At 55.9% G+C, this 19,162-nt stretch overlaps 1 protein-coding gene across 5 annotated transcripts in view; it reads right to left on the bottom strand.

Moving 5' to 3' along the window:
* PYGB (glycogen phosphorylase B) overlaps nucleotides 1-19,162 on the bottom strand; it is a 38,573-nt gene that overhangs the window by 5,754 nt on the left and 13,657 nt on the right. For 3 of the 5 annotated variants that reach the window (XM_081560494.1, XM_081560495.1, XM_081560496.1), the window contains 14 exons: nucleotides 18,688-18,766; nucleotides 13,747-13,850; nucleotides 12,095-12,226; nucleotides 10,479-10,590; nucleotides 10,106-10,188; nucleotides 9,131-9,274; nucleotides 8,622-8,714; nucleotides 7,343-7,489; nucleotides 6,508-6,671; nucleotides 5,726-5,840; nucleotides 5,262-5,363; nucleotides 4,584-4,731; nucleotides 1,704-1,762; nucleotides 34-175 (listed from right to left, as the gene is read on the bottom strand). In XM_081560494.1, the coding sequence (XP_081416620.1) occupies nucleotides 34-175; nucleotides 1,704-1,762; nucleotides 4,584-4,731; nucleotides 5,262-5,363; nucleotides 5,726-5,840; nucleotides 6,508-6,671; nucleotides 7,343-7,489; nucleotides 8,622-8,714; nucleotides 9,131-9,274; nucleotides 10,106-10,188; nucleotides 10,479-10,590; nucleotides 12,095-12,226; nucleotides 13,747-13,850; nucleotides 18,688-18,766 (1,624 nt within the window). Of the gene's footprint in view, nucleotides 1-33; nucleotides 176-1,703; nucleotides 1,763-4,583; nucleotides 4,868-5,217; nucleotides 5,364-5,725; nucleotides 5,841-6,507; nucleotides 6,672-7,342; nucleotides 7,490-8,621; nucleotides 8,715-9,130; nucleotides 9,275-10,105; nucleotides 10,189-10,478; nucleotides 10,591-12,094; nucleotides 12,227-13,746; nucleotides 13,851-18,687; nucleotides 18,767-19,162 lie in introns of all 5 variants that reach the window. The other 2 variants (XM_081560493.1, XM_081560497.1) reach the window with 2 other exon arrangements.

The raw sequence follows: 19,162 nt of genomic DNA, 5'->3' as shown, positions 1-19,162 counted from the left end.
ACCACCCGCCGCATCCAGGCAGGGCAAGCTCACCTTTCTCGGCCAAGGACACCCGGTAGTTTTCCAGGAAGATCACTTTGAGCCTGTCGCCCACAATTGGATCATGGTTGACGATGTCACCAATGGATGTGACCAGCTTGATGATCTTCTTAGCCATGTGATAGCCGGGCGCTGCCTGGAATGGGGAAAGGGGCACACAGCACCCACCTTGTGCTCAGGGCAGAGTCGCTGGAGGCTGGGTTGGACACACTCCAGCGCTGAGATCATGGCATCCTTGTGTGTCTTTCAGCCTGGCAGATGGGCCCACAGGGCACAGCACCCCAGCTGCTCCCTTGGTGCCGACCGAGCGCCTCTTGTGACAGCCCCTTACCCACATGCACAGATCTGTCAGCCTCAAGCTTGGTTTCCTGATTCTAGTTTGTTTTTCAGAAATGGAGAGAGGAAACAAGGACCCCTGAGAACTGACTACCAACCTACAGGAAACATGGGGAACCCATGAAGGTTCTGGGAGATACCAGAGGGACACGGGCTGGGGGAGACACACAACCCGATTTCTGTAAAAAACTTCAGGGGCAAAAAGGGGGGATGTGGACGAAAACCTACGGATGAGACACAGCTGCCTGGCGCCATGTGAGAACCTCACTGGGTCCTGATTCAAACCAACTCAAGATTTCTAATAAGACAGCTAGGCATGTGGCCCTGGCTGGATATTTAATGACGTGGAGGAATTCTTGTCAAGTGTTGTAGGTGTGATGGTGGCGTTGTGTGGTTTTGCAGGAAAACGTCATTGGGAAGACAACTGATGAAGTTCTTAGGGGTGAAATGTTACAGTGTTTGTAATCTACTTTGAAAAGGTTCAGCAAAAGTCAAGCAACAGGTTTGTGGATGTTCTACGATTCTTTTTCTCTAGATTTTTGTTTCTAAAAAACATTTCAAAACTTTTTGACAGTCCGTATCTCTGAGAAATGCATATGGAAATACTGACAAATGAAACAGAGTGCTGTCCAGAATCTGTTTCAGGAACAGCAGGAGTCAGGGGTGGGGGGGTGGCTGAAACAGAACAAGGCTGGTGTGAGCTGCTGTCTGAGCTGGGGGAGCCCACAGGGTGCCTCCACCTGTGGAGGTGCTCAAGTCAGAGGAGAGAACAGACCTGGGCCCGCTTGCAGCCCCCATGAAGTAGCCATGCCCAGGCTCCTGGGAAAAGTGGCAGAGGGTAGGGACACGGGGCCTAGAGTCCAGAGACCTGTGGTGGGACCCACCAATGCCCCCTGGCGACACACTGGGACTCCGCGATCACGTGTCCTAAAGCACGTGCCACGGCAAATAAAACACGTGAGGTCAGGCTGAGAGCAAGCCCACATCTAGCTGATGAAGCAGCCAGTGACCAGTGTCCACTCAGCACAAAAGTTCAGGGGATGTGTGGAATGCTGGCAGTCACACCAAGGAATGGTGCTTCCCCACTGGAGGCTGGCCCTGGGCAGGCAGGGTCCCCATCCAGCTCCCTTCCAGTGGCCGAGCTAATAAGAAATCTGGGCGTCCTGGCCCAGAGGCACAGCCGGGGCTGGGACCTCTGGGGTTTGTGTGCAGGTCGGCGCCTAGCCACCCGCAGCGTGCAGCCCAGAGACAGGGACACTGCAGAAAAGCATGGTGGTTTGTATGTCCCTGCCCATCGCCAAGCAAGAACAAAGAGGCCGTTACCTCACCTTGCCCCCGATCATGACAGTCCTGGGCACAAAGGCCTGGGTCGGGTCCTTCTTTATTCCTGCAAGAGAAATAGAAGACAGCCAAGTAAGGCAACTGGAGCCAGACATGCCTGAGCCCTGCGCTTGCCTCGGTAACCAGTGTCCTCAGAGACCAGCCTGATGCAAGCGGTGCACCGCCAGGAGCTTCGATTTACAGAATTCGGCACTGTGTCCAGGTTGGTGCCGAAGGCTAACCAGGAGCAGATTCTTCCAGAAGGTTCAGTGGAAAAGCTGCGCCTTTGTGTCCAGAACAGCCCAAGACAGGAGCTCCATTGGGTCTGGTGACCAGGACTGAAGGCCCTTGCATGTGATGGGCACTCGAAAACGGGTTGACCTTGGGACGGTGGTGATTAACTGTCAGCCTGCGCGGCGTGTCAGTGAGACCCCAGGCCCCTTTCCTGCTGGGACAGAGGGTGAGAAGTCCCCCAGAGCTTTCCTGCACAGGAGCAGACAGCTCGCCTCCAGCCCCAGCAAAATGAGGTGTCCTTGCCAGGTCACTGGGTTTTCAGATTTCATTGGGGTGGTGGTGTCTACAGAGGTGCCGGGCTGCCCTGAACAGTATTCACCAGGGTTGGGAACCGCTAAGGGGCATGGCTTATCTTTAACCTCTGACCTCAGGTTCCCGTAGTCCCTGAGTTTTGAACCTTCCCACTTCCAGATAGCAGACAGAGTGACCTAGAGAACAAGGGGGGAAAAAAAGCCCCAAATCCACAAGCTACATTGCAAAGAAGAAAAATATGCGAACTCCAGATCATTGAGCAAGTCCTGCTGGGTCACGAGATGGGTGAGAGATGGGGCTGTGAGCGCAAGGTCTCAGGAATCCTGGCCTCCTGGGGAGGGGAGGAGGCAGGCAAAGAGCCCCCGAGGGCTGGGCGGGCTCAGAGGCCCACAGGCCACGAAGCCTCCTGAGACAGCCTGGACTTGGAGCCACAGAGAGGGGGACATGGCCACAGAGAGGGGACACGGCCTCAGAGAGGGGACATGGCCTCAGAGAGGTGTCTGGAGCTGGGAGGCCTGCAGCTGCCCTGAGCTCATGAGGCTCTGGCCAGGGTCCTGATGCAGTTCCTCCAACCCCCACACACAGCTTCGCCACAGATGAGGGAAGTGGAAGCCGCCCCCAGAAAGTTTCCAGCCTGTGAGGATGGTCAATGCAGACGGGAAAACACGGCCCGAAACGCAACACCGTGGCAGGGGGAAAACACGGGCCACAAAGCAGAACAGCCCCATGAGGTGCGACCAGATCACAGAAACCACAGAGAGGAGAAACGCGCAGAGAATAGCAGACACAGAGCATGGAGACAGGACCAGCAGACAGCATGGAGCAGAAAAGGAGAGAGCGCGCCATCAACGGGCAAAAAGAAGGTGGGAGGAAACACCAGCCACACACCTCACTGGAGGGAGCCCCGGGAGGAGAAAGCCGAATCCAGGTTTCCATGTATTTCAAGGAACTTCTTAGACGGGATAGGAGACACCACGCTCAGAGGGCCTCAAGCATGGAGAAAATTGACCAGATGGCCAGCGGCCGACACAGCAGGACGAGTGCTGGCTGAGAGAGCTGCCCCCCAAGGACCACCCTCCTGACCGTGCTGCCCGAGGAGAGAGGGAGTCTGAGGACATTGCCTCAGCCCAGCCACCCTTCCTGGAAAAGGCCACCGACACCGCGGACACGGAAGACCTTGGGTCGCAGGAACCAAGCAGGAGGGCGACTGGACGGCCCTCACAGCAGACTGGGACCCAAGTCAGGGCACGGCGAAGGGAGCGGCCCGTGGGGGGACCACACACACCGGCGGATGAGTGGGTGGGGGGTGCACGCCCTGCCAGCCCAGTCGGAACGCTGCCAGGGCCCTGAGCAGAGGCGGCGCAGGGGGCAGTAGGCAGCCCTGGCCACCAGAGGGGGCAGGGAGGAAGGGAAGGCCACCAGGAGACCCGCTGCTCAGGAGCAGGGGACTTGGAGGCACCGCTGGGGCAACGACAAAGAAAATGCAGAAAATCACAACTGCGAAAGCAAACCATGGCACAAAACAAGGTCTCCGGGAACTGCTGTCTCTGACCCAGAAGACGCCTGGGTCCCACGCGTGGGAGGGCACTCCCCTGGGCCTTTTCTGAACGTTGGGTCAGAGCCGCTCAATGGAAACCGGCATCCGAACTGTCTCATGAGTGACCGGGTGGGGCCCTCAGGACCAAGTCTCCCTCATGGGAACTGGGGAGCTGACATTCTCCAGAAGAGCTGTATCTGTGGTTCCTTTGTTTTCAAAATCAGGATCCACTTTACTATTTTACTATTAATATTACTATGTTACTATTGCTGTTACTATGTTACTATTACTATGTTACAAAATTTTAAAAACCATGTGGGTTTCCTTGAGGCTTTATTACCTCATTTATAGAACTAGAAAATGTTCATAGCGACTTTGCCGTTAAAGGGGGTCTTTGATGCACATTTGCTTCAAAATTAAATGCCACTTAAATGTTACTAGTTTAAGGTATACAGATGTAACATATTATTTCATCTTCCAAGAGTGCACTTTAAATGCCTCCCTTGCTAAGTAAAGTGTCTCCAGGTAACTTTAAACAAGTCTAATAACAATAATAACTAAATGTGAAAGAAAGGCTACATTGAACCTACAACCCAGCCTCCAGGGACCCCCAAGGCCCTACCCTAGAGGCAGGGAATCCCCTGAGCCTCAAGCTCCCCAACTCTGAGTTCACATCTCACTCCTTGTAGCTGCTCTGCTCTGAACACAGAAAACCAGAAGCCGCTGCTTAAAGTGAACGTGTCAGGTCAGATCAAGCGCATGAGAAAAAGGCCTGGTCCTTGGGGGGTGCGGGCAGGGCACTCACGGTTGTACAAGGTGACCACGTGCAGGCAGTTGAGTAGCTGCCGCTTGTACTCATGGATCCTCTTCACATGCACATCGAACATGGACGAGGGGTTGACTTTCACCCCATACTGCTTCTCCAGGAAGGCGGAGAACTTGATCTTGTTTTCCTGGGAGAACAGAAGACAGTGGGATGTCCACAGGGCCGAGCCTGTGAGCCCATCAGAGACGTGGCAGGGAGGGGCCGCCCCAGGGAGGACATGGAGGGGTGGGGGTCCACATGGGCAGAAGCGGGGAAGCGCGACCCTGAGAGTGGATCCACACGAGAGCTCAGAGTTAAGCGAAAAGCCAGACCAACAAGCAAACCCTGGGAGAGAAGAGAGGGTGAGAAAAGCAGAAAAAGGAGACAAGAAGACAGGGACGGAGACCCTGAAGCGAACACTATTTCTGGGCCCCCAGGGCCAGGCCAGTGGCGCAGCAGAGAGTCAGTCTCGGTCTTCAGAGGCCGTCCAGGGAGCTGGCCTGCCTGGCTGTGAGGCGGCTGCGGGGGGTCTGGGGGCACAGACAGCACCTCAAGTGGAGATGCGGGGCCTGTGTCGATTCTCACGCGCTTCCCCCCCAGACAAGCTCTCCCCAAGGACCTGGGGCCCCTCCACAGGGCCGAGTGGGGGCTGGGTTCCTGGCCCCATGATGGGCCTACCTGCTTGACCTGGGCCACGTCCCTGATGAGCGCCTCGTCCCCGACCAGCGGCAGCAGCTTCTTCAGTTGGCTCAGGTCTGTCAGGAAACCCTCCCCGATCCTCTGTGGAACCATGAGGGCGACACGGCTTCTGCGCTCTGCATCCCCTTTGGCCGCTCCTCTCCACCACACCCCCTCCCAGGAGATCCTGCACACTGGACCCGCTTGAGAACATGGGAACAACTCAACAATGACTGCGTCCCCAGCTCACACATCTCGTCAGGACTCACAAGCTGGACCTGAAGCCCAGGATCCCTTCTGAACTCCTGCACAGGCCGCCAGGGCTGCTGACCAACTGCCAGGCTGGTCACACCTGTGGGTGGCGGTGCCCACCCCCTACTCGTCCAGGAGCCCCCACTCTCCACACGCAAGGGGGTGGGTCGCACCCACACAGCCCTGGGCGGGCCCGGGGCCACTGGCCTCACCTCCACGATGGTCTCTGCCAGCCCTGGGTTACACAGGAGCAGCCAGCGGCGGGGTGTGATGCCGTTTGTCTTATTCTGGAACTTCTCTGGCTCCAGCTCATAAAAGTCCTTAAAGCTAAACACACAGACCACAGGCGACTTGGCAAACGCTGGTTGGAACAAGGTGCGCAAAGGGCACAGGGCCCCCTGGAGGGGCCCCGGACCCAGCCTTGCTGTTCTGTCTCCCCAGGAGCCCAACCATCCCAACAGGTGGCTGGAGCCTGGCCTCCTCCCAGTGGTCCTGACAGCAGGCCGTGGACAGACAGTGGGGATAAAACAGTACATCACACAAAGCCTCAGGCCAGCCCTGGGGACACAGGCCACGGGGCGCTCATGGCAGGTGTCCCACTCGAGGACTGGGACGAGGACTGAAAGACGGAATCCCGAGATCCTGTCCTATGGAGAGGGGCTGGAGCAGGGAACTTGCCCTTGGAATCCCTCCTTTCTTTCGGGGATGAGCCCCAGCCCTGACCTCTGCCCTGACCTCCGCCCTGACCTCCCCTCGTCTGGCCTAGGGCCCTCGTCCCCAGGCAGGTGCTCCAGGAGCAGATCTTTTGCCTGGACAGATGGAGAACACTGACAGCCGGAGGGGCTCCTGGTGACAAGAGGGCTCAGCCCCCAGCATCGTCCATTGAGCCAGAGGCTCACCCTCCCACCACCAAGCTCTGGGCGGTTATCAGCCTCAGCCACTGTGCTGCGGGTGGCAGGGGTGGGGTGGGAGCCAAAGGGCACCCCCCACTCACACTGACTGCTTCACGATCTCTGAGTGGATCCTCGCCACGCCGTTGACGGCATGGGACCCGATGACACACAGGTGCGCCATGTTGATCCGCTTGCAGTCCCCTTCCTCGATCACCGACATCCTCCGCAGGCGGTCCACGTCCCCAGGGAACAGAGCGGCCACATGCTGTAAGGACAGAGCGGTGAGCGGAAGGGTGGGGGCTGCTCCCCCAGGGCGGCTGCAGCCCAGGCTGGCTAGCCTTGAGCTGCGGGCTCAGCCCACAGACTTGGTAGAGCTGAGCAGGTGCCGTGTGACCCACAGGAAGAGATGAAGATGCTGCGCCCGGTGGCCCAGGCAGGATGTAACCACAGTCTACCAGTAAGAACAGCCACTCTTTCACCGAAAGATCAAAAAGAGGAAAATCATCACACCTGAACCCTAAGTCCCCCCGTTCCTGTACCAGCATCCTCTCTATGCGTGACAGAGAAAAGACAGAGGTGACTTTTTCCCCATCACCCAAACACTGCAGTGATGTCTCAGGACAAAGGCCTGTGGCATGCCAGGAATAGACACTTACATCTGAACCTCCTCAGATATGGGGAAAAGGGCTCCCTCCAATCCTGAGAGCAGGGCTCCCAGTGTGGGGACCAGCCAACAGCTCTGCCAAGGGCCAGCTCCCAGGCCCCAAGTCCTCTGTGAGCAGAGGCTATTCCGTTCAAGAAGCACCTGTCCCAGGCCTGATGGTCCAATGTGGAGTGAAGAGGAGGGCCCAGGGGAGCAGGCGCGGGCATCCTCCCGCCATCACGACAGGACGGGCAGGCCCTGCAGGTGCACCCCTGACACCCCACCATGCTCACGTCCAGGTGCCTCTGATTGATAGCGTAGATGATGTCCAGATGCCGCGGCAGCAGCTTTTCAAACATGGACACCGGCCAGCGCTCCAAGGCCTCAGGCAGCACCGTGTGGTTGGTGTACGCACAAGTCTTCTTTGTGATTTCCCAGGCCTGTGACAAAAACCCCACAGTGTCAGAGAAGACCAGCTCACAACACTCCAGAACACCCCACAGTGTCAGAGAAGACCAGTTCCCAACACTCCAGAACACCCCACAAGGCTAAGAGAAGACCAGATTGCAACATTCCAGGACACCCCACAGTCTTCAGAGAAGACCAGCTTGCAACACTCCAGAAACCCCACAGTGTTCAGAGAAGACCAGCTTGCAATATTCCAGAACACCCCATAGTGCTCAGAGAAGACCAGCTGCCGGACGCCAAGCCGAGGGGCACATGTAGTGTCAGAAGCAGGTGCTCAGATGCCACCAGGAAGGGCCCTGCCAGCTGCACGTCTCTGCCCTGGGGCCTGGAGCTTCCCAGACCCATGGTGAGTGCTTTGCCCTTCACTCTCCTGATGTGACCCAGCACATACACTGAACCAATTCACTCTCCTGACATGACCCAGGATATACATGGAATCGAGCAGCTCTTTGCTACCTGGGAATCACCGCAGTTTCCTCTGCAAACCCAACAGAGCTCCAGGCAGCTTTATTTCCACCAAACTGACTTCACACCCGTGGTCCAGGGACAGCTGATGAAGTGTGCGGCCCCGCCCTCTGCTGGACAGAGGTGAACTGCACCGGCTCAGCCCCAAACCAGGTGCACCCTAAACCAGAAAGGGGATCTGGCCCTAAAAAAGGGGGTAAAATGGCTTTATATGTTGATTTAATTTAGTGATATCAAGAAAGCCCCACTAAAGAGTCTAGGACCAAAATAAGTGAGCCCATAAATAAACAATGTATTTCTGTAAGCTGAACACCTCTGGGTCTTTGGCCACAGTTCTAAGATAACAAAGCATACGTGAGAAGCTCTGACAAGTGTCAGAATCCTTTCCTTGTCCAGAAAACCACTCTTCCCTGGCCTTTGCCCTGCTGCCTGTACTCAGCATTCTGCCCTCGGGAGAAACCCTAGACCCGCTCCTGTACATCCTCCTACCCCCGGCCCTGTCTTCCCAGGGACAGCGCCCTTCTCTTTTCCCCCAGGGAGGCCCCGCTCCATGTCCCAGGACCAGCCCAGTCCTCAGCCCTGCCATTGGGGCAGGGTGCGGAGCTCACCCCGCACCAGGCTCTCAGGCTCGCTGCTCACCTTGTCCCAGTCCACCTTCTCCACGTCCACCAGGATCCGCATGAGCTCGGGGATGGCAAGGGCTGGGTGGGTGTCGTTCAACTGGATGGCCACCTGCGTTGACATGGGGTGACCCCTTCATTCCTCTCGACCGCTTGTGCAAAACTGGGGTCCTCAGCTGCCCACCCACGGAGCCTGGTCGTGGGGCAGGCCACGGGCAGTGGAGGGTGCGGCATGGGCTTCGGGTCCCGGTGTGGAAACCGGCCGAGGAGCAGGGAGCAGGTCATCTCGGAACGCTGCTTCCACCTGGTGGACGCGGGCGGCTGGCCTCTCCACTGAGCCTGCAACCTGGCTGCTCTGCCCGACGGGGCCCTTCACAGCATCCCAGGCCCAGTCCCCGGGGACACAGAGACCCAGGCTGTGGAGCTGCTGCCCGCCTGGCCTGGCCCAGCATGCTGCAGACGGAAGGAGGAGGCCCCACCTGGAAATGGCCCAGATTCAGCTTCCCGCTCGGCCCTCTGCAAGCATACCTTGTCTGGGAACGTCTCGAAGGAGGTCCTCACAGGGTCGCGGCAGCCAAACTTGGACGACTTGAAGCGCCGTATGATGTCCTGCAGGGTGGCGGCCACCACGAAGTACTCCTGCTTCAGCCGCAGCTCCTTCCCCTCGAAGAACTGCAGACACGCCAGGACATGCCCGGGCTCAGCCTCGGCCACGGACCCATGGGGCCCCCAACCCAGGGAAGAGCCAGGCTGGGGTCCAGCCCAGATCTGGGGCCAAGGTCAGATGACCCTCAGACAGGCAGGGAGCGCACGGGCAGCCAGGAGGGGGTCACAGTGCCCTGAGAGGGGCCAGCGAGGGGTTGAGGCCAGGAACACAACCTCCCGGGTGCGGGTATCCGGAGGCCTCACACCTGAAGCAGGAGCCTCTTCTCGCAATATTTGGGGGTGGGATGGGGGTGGGGGGCATTTTCCTGTGAGCCCTTCAGCCCAGGGCCTTGTGCTGTTGTGTGCACATATTTCGCTGGTAAAATAAGAAACCACACCCTCAGAGCTCGGCAAATCCTAAGGGCTCATCTGCTAAGAATCTGGGGGCCGTGGAACACGTGGCTGAGACCCCCGTCTTGCATGTGGGGAAACGCCTACAAAGAGCTTTTTAAACCATGACGTGTGGGTCTCAAGGCATCACTGCAGGACAAGCACTGCTGGCCCCGCCTGACAAGTGCACCCCCTGATTCTTAGGGAGCCACACCAGGTGCTGAAGAGCAGATTCCAGCGGCAGGTGAGGTCTGAGGGCTCCGCGGCCCTGTCTTTACGGGGAGGACTGGAGGTGTGAGGCTGGGGGCTCCTGGGCCCCGTCAGGGATGCCGTGTCTGCTCTCACTCTCAGGAGGTCAGCTGAGACCAGTGTGGGGCACACGGGGGCCCTAATGGAGCCCAGCTTCCCGCACGGAGAGGCAGCACAGATGAGAGCCCCCCTTCCCCCGGTACCACAGCAGTTACTCACGTTGTCGTTGGGATACAGGACTCTGGAGATGTTCTCGGCCAGGTTCCGGTCCAGGACCGCCTCGATGTAGCCGCCCACGTTGACTGAGGAGAGAGAGCGGGGTCAGGACCTGCAAGCCTGTGAGGCTCCCAAGTGCCCTGATGGGTCTGAGGACAAGCACTTCCGAGCAGAAGGCACCCCACAGTTGCTCTGCTGCCCGGCCCCTCCCCGCCCCAGGCCCTGGCTCTTTCTGGAGGACATGGGGTCCCTGGGAAGCCTAGGGCTCACAAGGAACCTGCCCTCAGCCCTCCCATGCTGGGGAGCCCCGTGGGCTGTGAGTGCAGCTAGGGTCGGTCTGGGATCAAGCCCCAGGTGGGGACAGGAGGGGACGCACAGTCGTGGAGCTTGAAGTCGTTGGGCGCCTTGGCGGACCACAGCCTCATGGTGTTGACAGTGTCGTTCTTGTAGCCCGGCACCGGGGTGTCGTACGGCATGGCCAGCACCACCTGCCAAGGGAAAGCGTGGTCCCCAACCTGGGCCGCGTCCCCCGAGGCTGGGGTGGCTCTCTCACAGGAGCAGCCTCCCGCTGGTGGCCACCCTCCTCTGGCTTCGCTTCTCCTGCCCCGAACAACACCAACCACTCTCCAGGCCTCCTCCAGCTCTACCTTCCACGCCAGTGTCCACAGTCACCAGGCCCTGGGCAGCCCCTCCTCCCGTGTCCCTGGCCTCCACCCTCCATGCCTGCCCTCTCGTCCCTCAACTCTGTGTGGGCAACTTTGATTTCAGGACTTGCTTAGCCTCGCACACAGCCACTGTTTCTAACCATACCCCACGTCTATGGAGACTCCTCCTATGGCCTTGGCCTCGAACTTCAGCAAACCAAGGCAGCCTGTGTGCTCCCCACTCCCCGTCCCTGTGTGCCTGGAAGCACCAGTGCACTCTAGCCGACAGAGGCGCCCCCACCTTGGGTCCCCGCTGCCCTCGGGCCCTCTCATGGCGCTGCTCACACTCAGGTCCACTTCCAAAGGTGGCTTCAGGGTGTGAAGGCAGCTCCCAGAGCCACAAAGGACTGGGTGGGGGGCTATCCCCCAGCCTCATCCTTCCCTTCCATCTCCCCGCAACCCTGTCCCCGATCCTGGCCTCGACCAGCCCTGCAAAGCATCTGCAAACTGCTCCGGCCCTCTCCACGGCCCGGCCCCATGGGAAGGCCCTCATCGCATCCCGCTGGGGTCTCCAGGCCTTTGTTCACTCGTCTTCTACAGGGACACACGCCTAGAAGACCAGACCCCTTCCCCACTTTTAAAATTAAATACAACTTATTCTTGCATCTTGGGCCGCCAGCCTGCCTGGCCTGAGTCCCAGTTCAGACTTGAATCTGGACAGCCCACAAGAACACCTGTGGCTCACAGGCTTGCCCTGTTTTTGCTCATCTGCCCGAATCACAGGACAGCGGACTCTTTCTTACTCACTGCAAGCTATCCCACCCCCGGCCCCCACAAAGCCCTCCCCTGACCCTCCCATCTCTGAGCTGGGGGGACTCTGTGTGTGTGCCCGCCGAGGCCAGCACCATGCTCCTCCAGCACCTGGTGTTCCTGCCCTGGTCCCCCTACCAGGGCCCAGCTGGGTGGGGGTGCTCCGTTCTGCGACATCCACCCAGGGCTCCCTGCCCAGGGTGTTGATGGCTCCAAATAACCAGTGAGCTGTACCGGGAGACCCTACTGAGAGCCAGGGCTATACGGTGAGTGAGCGCCGGCCCCTGGGATGTGAAGCTGTTCTCACCATCCCCCCCAGTTCCCTGCCCCTCCCAGCACCAACCTGCTCACCACAAAACACCCTGAGACACGGCTCCCGTTAAACTGTAGAGGTAGCTTCACAGTCAGGGTCTGAACCATCCTGAGCAAGTATGTGGGGAGGCAGCTCCCACAGGGAAGCCCCAAGGGAAGCCCCTAACAGGAGGCAAGTCGAGGGTCCCTGCACTCAGATCCCCGCCCCAGGAAGCGCCCGTGGTACCTGTGTGTCCAGCCAGCGCACGCCTTCAGGGCTGTGCTCCACGCGCCCGTAGAAGTGCACAGGCAGCATGTACTCTGGCCGCGCCTTCTCCCAGGGGTTCCCGTAGCGCAGCCAGTCGTCAGCCTCCTCCACCTGAAGGGGTGGCAGGTGAGGGGGGGTGGCAGGTGAGGGCGGGGGGCGGCGGGAGGGGCGGCAGGTGAAGGGAGGGTGGCAGATGAGGGGGGCAGGTGAGGGGGGTGGCAGGTGAGGGGGGGTGGCAGGTGAGGGGGGTGGCAGGTGAGGGGGGTGGCAGGTGAGGGGGTGGCAGGGGAGGGCAGGTGGCAGGTAAGGCCAGGAGCAGCAGGTGAGGGGGGGCCGCAGTCCTGGGCACCAGTGGGCCTCGCCCTCCACCTGCACAACCACGCCAGCCAGACGATGAGCCCCAGCATGGAAACACAACTGCAGTTGATTTACAAGGTAAAGATTCCCAATTCTGGTCAAGGCTCTCGGTTTAAAAGTGAACACTTCAGATTATTAGGGCTTCCCTGGTAGATCAGCTGGTAAAGAATCTGCTGCAATGCAGGAGACCCTCCCTGGTTTGATCCCTGGGTCGGGAAGATCCACTGGAGACGGGATAGGCTACCCACTACAGTATTCTTGGGCTTCCCTTGTGGCTCAGCTGGTAAAGAATCCGCCCACAGTGTGGGAGACCTGGGTTCAATCCCTGGGTTGGGAAGATCCCCTGGAGAATGGAAAGGCTACCCACTCCAGTATTCTGACCTGGAGAATTCTATGGACTGTACAGTCCATGGGGTTGCAAAGAATCAGACACGACTAAGCAATGTCCACTTTCACTTTCGGACTATTAAGAAAGTTCATATAAAATGCAGAAGAATAGATCAAAATAAAAAGACATTAAGAATGGCTTGAATTCAGCAGTAAAAGGGAGAAGTCCTGAGGCACACTGACGGACCTCGAGACGTTACTCGGAGTCCACGCACCACGTGACTCCATCTACAAGATGCGACCGGGACAGTCAGGGCATGAAAGAAAGATGGCTCTGTCTACATCACACGTCCAGGACAGCCAAGTCACAGAGACAGAAAGGAGGCAAGTCCTCAGAAGGAGCATTTGGGTCGTGGTTTGGGGACAGTGACGTGGCTGAGGTTATTGCTTCCCGAGTCCCTCTCCCCAGGACTCCACAGAAGGTGAGACCCTTCTGCCTGGAGTAGGCAGACACTCATCACAGAACTGGTCCTGCCTTTGACTTCCTGGTGGCAGGAAGGTGATCCTTCCTTGTACGTCAGTGAGATTCCAACGTCAGAGCCTGGTCCCCTCTGCGGAGCAGGACCACGAACTGTCTGCAGAAGCAGCATCTTCCCAAATACAAGAGGCCCAGCCAGGCTCTGGCCTGAGCCCAACAGACGTCCTGTCGCCACACAGAAGCCACGTGCAATGAGAACGCATGGGCGACAGGCCCTGCTGGCTGAGGGCATGCAGAGCACGGAGTGCCCGGGGCCCTCAGCACCGCCCCCCCCACCTCCTCCGCTCTGCCCAGGGCCAGAATGCAGCCCCGGAGGAGCAGAAAGCCCAGAAGCAGACTCAACAGTGCCTGGTGACTTTCTTGTGTGCCTGAGGGCTGCAAGCGAGCAAAGGAAGAAAACCACACCCACCTGCCAGCCATTGACAATCTTCTGGTTGAAAATCCCAAACTCATAGCGGATCCCGTAGCCGTACGCCGCCAGGCCCAGGGTGGCCATAGAGTCAAGGAAGCAGGCTGGAAGTCCAAACACAGGGACAGTCAGCAGATCCGAGGCCTCTGAGCCCCGGTCCGGACACCGAGGCAAGCAGACACCCCATGGTAGGGGGGCAGCCCCCAGGGTGGCAGGCAGAGGCTCTGTGGGCACCCGCCGGCCTCAGGTCTCATGAAAAGGAAAATGGACCCCACCGCTGAGGCCCTTCAGCCTGAGAGCCTAGGGCCAAGACAGCATCAATGTGGGGACTACTTGGGGGCGTGGGAAGGGGGACGAACACAAAGGACACGGCCAAACTTGGCCCATCTCCACACACCGTCCCCGCCCTCATGTGGGGTGCACAGGGCCTTTCCCCAGATGTGGGGCAGACCTGGCCAAGGGTGAAGATCTGTGGGATGTTTCATCTGCCAGAAACATATGCTGCACTTATAATGTCCGCAGAATTTAACTTGAATTCTGAAAACATAAACATACACACACACACACTCACACGGACCAATGTTAGGGCATTTGCTCCCTTCACAGGAGGATGCCTCTCAGAAGGGGCAGGCGGGGCCATCGCATGGTACTGTAAACTCTGGGGCCCCGCACACTCTAGGGCGGCACAGAATCAATCTTCTCGGCTCCAGAAGCTCTAGGCCCAAGAGCCCAGCAGGACACAGTGCAATCCAGTCTCACTGGGACTGCTGCTTCCCCTTCCGAGTTCTTAACCCAACTCCTTTGCCCCATAAAGGCCAGCAAAAATAATTAAAATCAGTTCAGTTCAGTTCGTCGCTCAGTCGTGTCTGACTCTTTGCGACCCCATGAATTGCAGCATGCCAGGCCTCTCTGTCCATCACCAACTCCTGGAGTCTACCCAAACCCATGTCCATCGAGTCGGTGATGCCATCCAACCATCTCATCCTCTGTCGTCCCCTTCTCCTCCCACCCCCAATCCTACCCAGCATTAGGGTCTTTTCCAATGAGTCAACCCTTCGCATGAGGTGCCCAAAGTATTGGAGTTTCAGCTTCAACATCAGACCTTCCAATGAACACTCAGGATTGATCTCTTTTAGGATGGATTGATTGGATCTCCTTGCAGTCCAAGGGACTCTCAAGAGTCTTCTCCAACACCACAGTTCAAAAGCATCAATTCTTCGGCGCTCAGCTTTCTTCACCGTCCAACTCTCACATCCATACATGACCACTGGAAAAACCATAGCCTTGACTAGACGGACTTTTGTTGGCAAAGTAATGTCTCTGCTTTTAAATATGCTATCTAGGTTGGCCATAGCCTTCCTTCCAAGGAGTAAGCGTCTTTTAATTTCATGGCTGCAATAACCATCAGCAGTGATTTTGGAGCCCAAAAAAATAAAGTCTGACACTGTTTCCACTGTTTCCCCATCTATTTCCCATGAAGTGATGGGACCAGATGCCATGATCTTAGTTTTCTGAACGTTGAGCTTTAAGCCAACTTTTTCACTCTCCTCTTTCACCTTCATCAAGAGGCTCTTTAGTTCTTCTTCACTTTCTGCCATAAGGGTGGTGTCATCTGCATATCTGAGGTTATTGATATTTCTCCCGGCAATCTTGATTCCAGCTTGTGTTTCTTCCAGCCCAGCATTTCTCATGATGTACTCTGCATAGAAGTTAAATAAGCAGGGTGACAACATACAGCCTTGACGGACTCCTTTTCCTATTTGGAACCAGTCTGTTGTTCCATGTCCAGTTCTAACTGTTGCTTCCTGACCTGCATACAGGTTTCTCAAGAGACAGGTCAGATGGTCTGGTATTTCCATCTCTTTCAGAATTTTCCACAGTTTATTGTGATCCACACAGTCAAAGGCTTTGGCATAGTCAATAAAGCAGAAATAGATGTTTTTCTGGAACTCTCTTGCTTTTTCGATGATCCAGCGGATATTGGCAATTTGATCTCTGGTTCCTCTGCCTTTTCTAAAACCAGCTTGAACATCTGGAAGTTCACGGTTCATGTATTGCTGAAGCCTGGCTTGGAGAATTTTGAGCATTACTTTACTAGCATGTGAGATGAGTGCAATTGTGCGGTAGTTTGAGCATTCTTTGGCATTGCCTTTCTTTGGGATTGGAACGAAAACTGACCTTTTCCAGTCCTGTGGCCACTGCTGAGTTTTCCAAATTTGCTGGCATATCGAGTGCAGCACTTTCACAGCATCACCTTTGAGGATTTGAAATAGCTCAACTGGAATTCCATCACCTCCACTAGCTTTGTTCGTAGTGATGCTTTCTAAGGCCCACTTGACTTCACATTCCAGGATGTCTGGCTCTAGGTGAGTGATCACACCATCATGATTATCTGGGTCATGAAGATCTTTTTTGTACAGTTCTTCTGTGTATTCTTGCCACCTCTTCTTAATATCTTCTGCTTCTGTTAGGTCCATACCATTTCTGTCCTTTATCGAGCCCATCTTTGCATGAAATGTTCCTTTGGTATCTCTAATTTTCTTGAAGAGATCTCTAGTCTTTCCCAATCTGTTGTTTTCCTCTATTTCTTTGCACTGATTGCTGAGGAAGGCTTTCTTATCTCTCCTTGCTATTCTTTGGAACTCTGCATTCAGATGGGAATATCTTTCCTTTTCTCTTTTGCTTTTCGCTTCTCTTCTCTTCCAAGCTATCTGTAAGGCCTCCTCAGACAGCCATTTTGCTTTTTTGCATTTCTTTTCCATGGGGATTGTCTTGATCCCTGTCTCCTGTACACTGTCACGAACCTCTGTCCATAGTTCATCAGGCACTCTGTCAATCAGCTCTAGACCCTTAAATCTATTTGTCACTTCCATGGTATACTCATAAGGGATTTGATCTAGGTCATACCTGAATGGTCTAGTGGTTTTCCCTACTTTCTTCAATTTAAGTCTGAATTTGGCAATAAGCAGTTCATGATCCGAGCCATAGTCTGCTCCCGGTCTTGTTTTTGCTGACTGTATAGAGCTTCTCCATCTTTGGCTGCAAAGAATATAATCAATCTGATTTCAGTGTTGACCATCTGGTGATGTCCACGTGTAGAGTCTTCTCTTGTGTTGTTGGAATAGGGTGTTTGCTATTACCAGTGCATTCTCATGGCAAAACTCTATTAGCCTTTGCCCTGCTTCATTCTGTACTCCAAGGCCAAACTTGCCTGTTACACCAGGTGTTTCTTGACTTCCTACTTTTGCATTCCAGTCCCCTATAATGAAAACGATATCTTTTTTGGGTGTTAGTTCTAAAAGGTCTTGTAGGTCTTCATAGAATCGTTCAACTTCAGCTTCTTCGGCATTACTGCTTGGGGCATAGACTTGGATTACCGTGATATTGAATGGTTTGCCTTGGAAACGAACAGAGATCATTCTGTCGTTTTTGAGATTGCATCCAAGTACTGCATTTTGGACTCTTTTGTTGACCATGATGGCTACTCCATTTCTTCTAAGGGATTCTTGCCCACAGTAGTAGATATAATGGTCATCTGAGTTAAATTCACCCATTCCAGTCCATCTTAGTTCGCTGATTCCTAGAATGTCGACGTTCACTCTTGCCATCTCCTGTTTGACCACTTCGAATTTGCCTTGATTCATGGACCTAACATTCCAGGTTCCTATGCAATATTGCTCTTTACAGCATCGGACTTTGCGTCTGTCACCAGTCACATCCACAGTTGGGTATCGTTTTTGCTTTAGCTCCATCCCATCATTCTTTCTGGAGTTATTTCTCCACTGATCTCCATTAGTATATTGGGCACCTACTGACCTGGGGAGTTCATCTTTCAGTGTCCTATCTTTTTGCCTTTTCATACTGTTCATGGGGTTCTCAAGGCAAGAACACTGAAGTGGTTTGCCATGCCCTTCTCCAGTGGACCACAATCTGTCAGACCTCTCCACCATGACCCATCCGTCTTGGGTGGCCCCACAGGGCATGGCTTAGTTTCATTGAGATAGACAAGGCTGTGGTCTGTGTGATCAGATTAGCTAGTTTTCCCTGTCGGCTGCCGCCCCAGGCCCCCAGCCCGCCCTAGCCCCTGTCAGCCGCCGCCCCCGGCCCCCGGCCCGGCCTAGGCTCTGCCGGTCGCTGCACCCGGCTCCCGGCCTGGCCTAGCCCCTGTCGGCCGCCGCCCCAGGCCCCCGGTTCCCGGCCCAGCCTAGGCCCTGTCAGCCGCCGCCCCCAGCCCCCCGGCCCGGCCTAGCCCCTGTCGGCCGCCGCCCCTGGCCCCCGGCCCGGCCTAGCCCCTCTTGGCTGCCGCCCCCGGCCCCTGGCCGGGCCTGGCCCCTGTCGGCTGCCGCCCCCAGCCCCCGGCCCGGCCTGGCCCCTCTCGTCTGCCGCCCTTGGCCCCTGGCCCGGCCTGGCCCCTCTCCGTTGTTATAATTAAAATAAGAGGGGGAAAAAATAGCCCAAACTAAAAAATCAGCAAACTGAGGCTGCTCTCAAATTGGGTGAGCAGGGAGCGACAGCTCCGAGAGGAACAGCTCTGCCTCTTTGGGGCAGTCAGCTCACTGCAGTAGGGCAGGAACAGGTGCCTTAAGTTGGGCTACATTCGTAAATGTGTGTGTGATTCTATGCCCGTCTTCCTTCCAATCAGGAGGGTGGTAGGTATGTTGGAAACCTCTCTCTGCACCAGGTCCCCAGGACTGGCAAGTCTGGTCTCCATAATTATGAAGTGCCCCTTGTATGAAAGAGAATAGTATAAGTTGATTTTTTTCTTCCTACCAGTGGCAAAGATTTCGACCTGAAGGACACACTGTCCCATCCACTCTGAGGGACCAATCTGCCCTGACAGGCCAGCGCTGGGAGCATGGCTGACCTTGGCCTTGCTGTGTGCTGCTCACTGACCAAGCGCCGTGTCAGGAAAGGCCTGTCCTAGACAGGGGCTGGGGTTACCTGCCAGCCTCCCCAAGCCTCCGTTCCCCAGGCCAGCGTCCTCTTCTATTTCCTCCAGTTCTTCCAAGTCCAGCCCCAACTGTGAACAGAAACAGAAGTAACATTTTAATGGTACTTCATATTTTCCCTCAAGTGATAGTTGGCAAGATATTTAAATCCTGTGAGCTTGTAGCAATCAGAGGTTAGAGTCTGCTTTCTTTTAGACTTGAGAACCCAACATTAAAATTTGGTGTAAGGATATGGGAAGAAAGAAACGCTCCTACACTGCTGGTGGGAATGTAAATTGGTACAGCCACTGGGAGAGTAGTACGGAAGTTTCTCAAAAAATTAAAAAAAGAACTATCATATGATCCTGCAATCCTACTCCTAGGCATATATCAGTCAGAAGAAAACTCTAACTGGAAAAGACACGTACACCTCAATGTTTGTTGCAGCCCTCTTCACAATAGCCAAGACGTGGACACAACAACCTAAA

Source organism: Giraffa tippelskirchi, chromosome 13, assembly GCF_054371585.1.
Source record: "Giraffa tippelskirchi isolate mGirTip1 chromosome 13, T2T-mGirTip1v1.2.pri, whole genome shotgun sequence".
NCBI classification, from domain to species: domain Eukaryota; kingdom Metazoa; phylum Chordata; class Mammalia; order Artiodactyla; family Giraffidae; genus Giraffa; species Giraffa tippelskirchi.
Note: the sequence above shows the minus strand (reverse complement) of the source record. Positions and strands in the feature narration are given on the sequence as shown.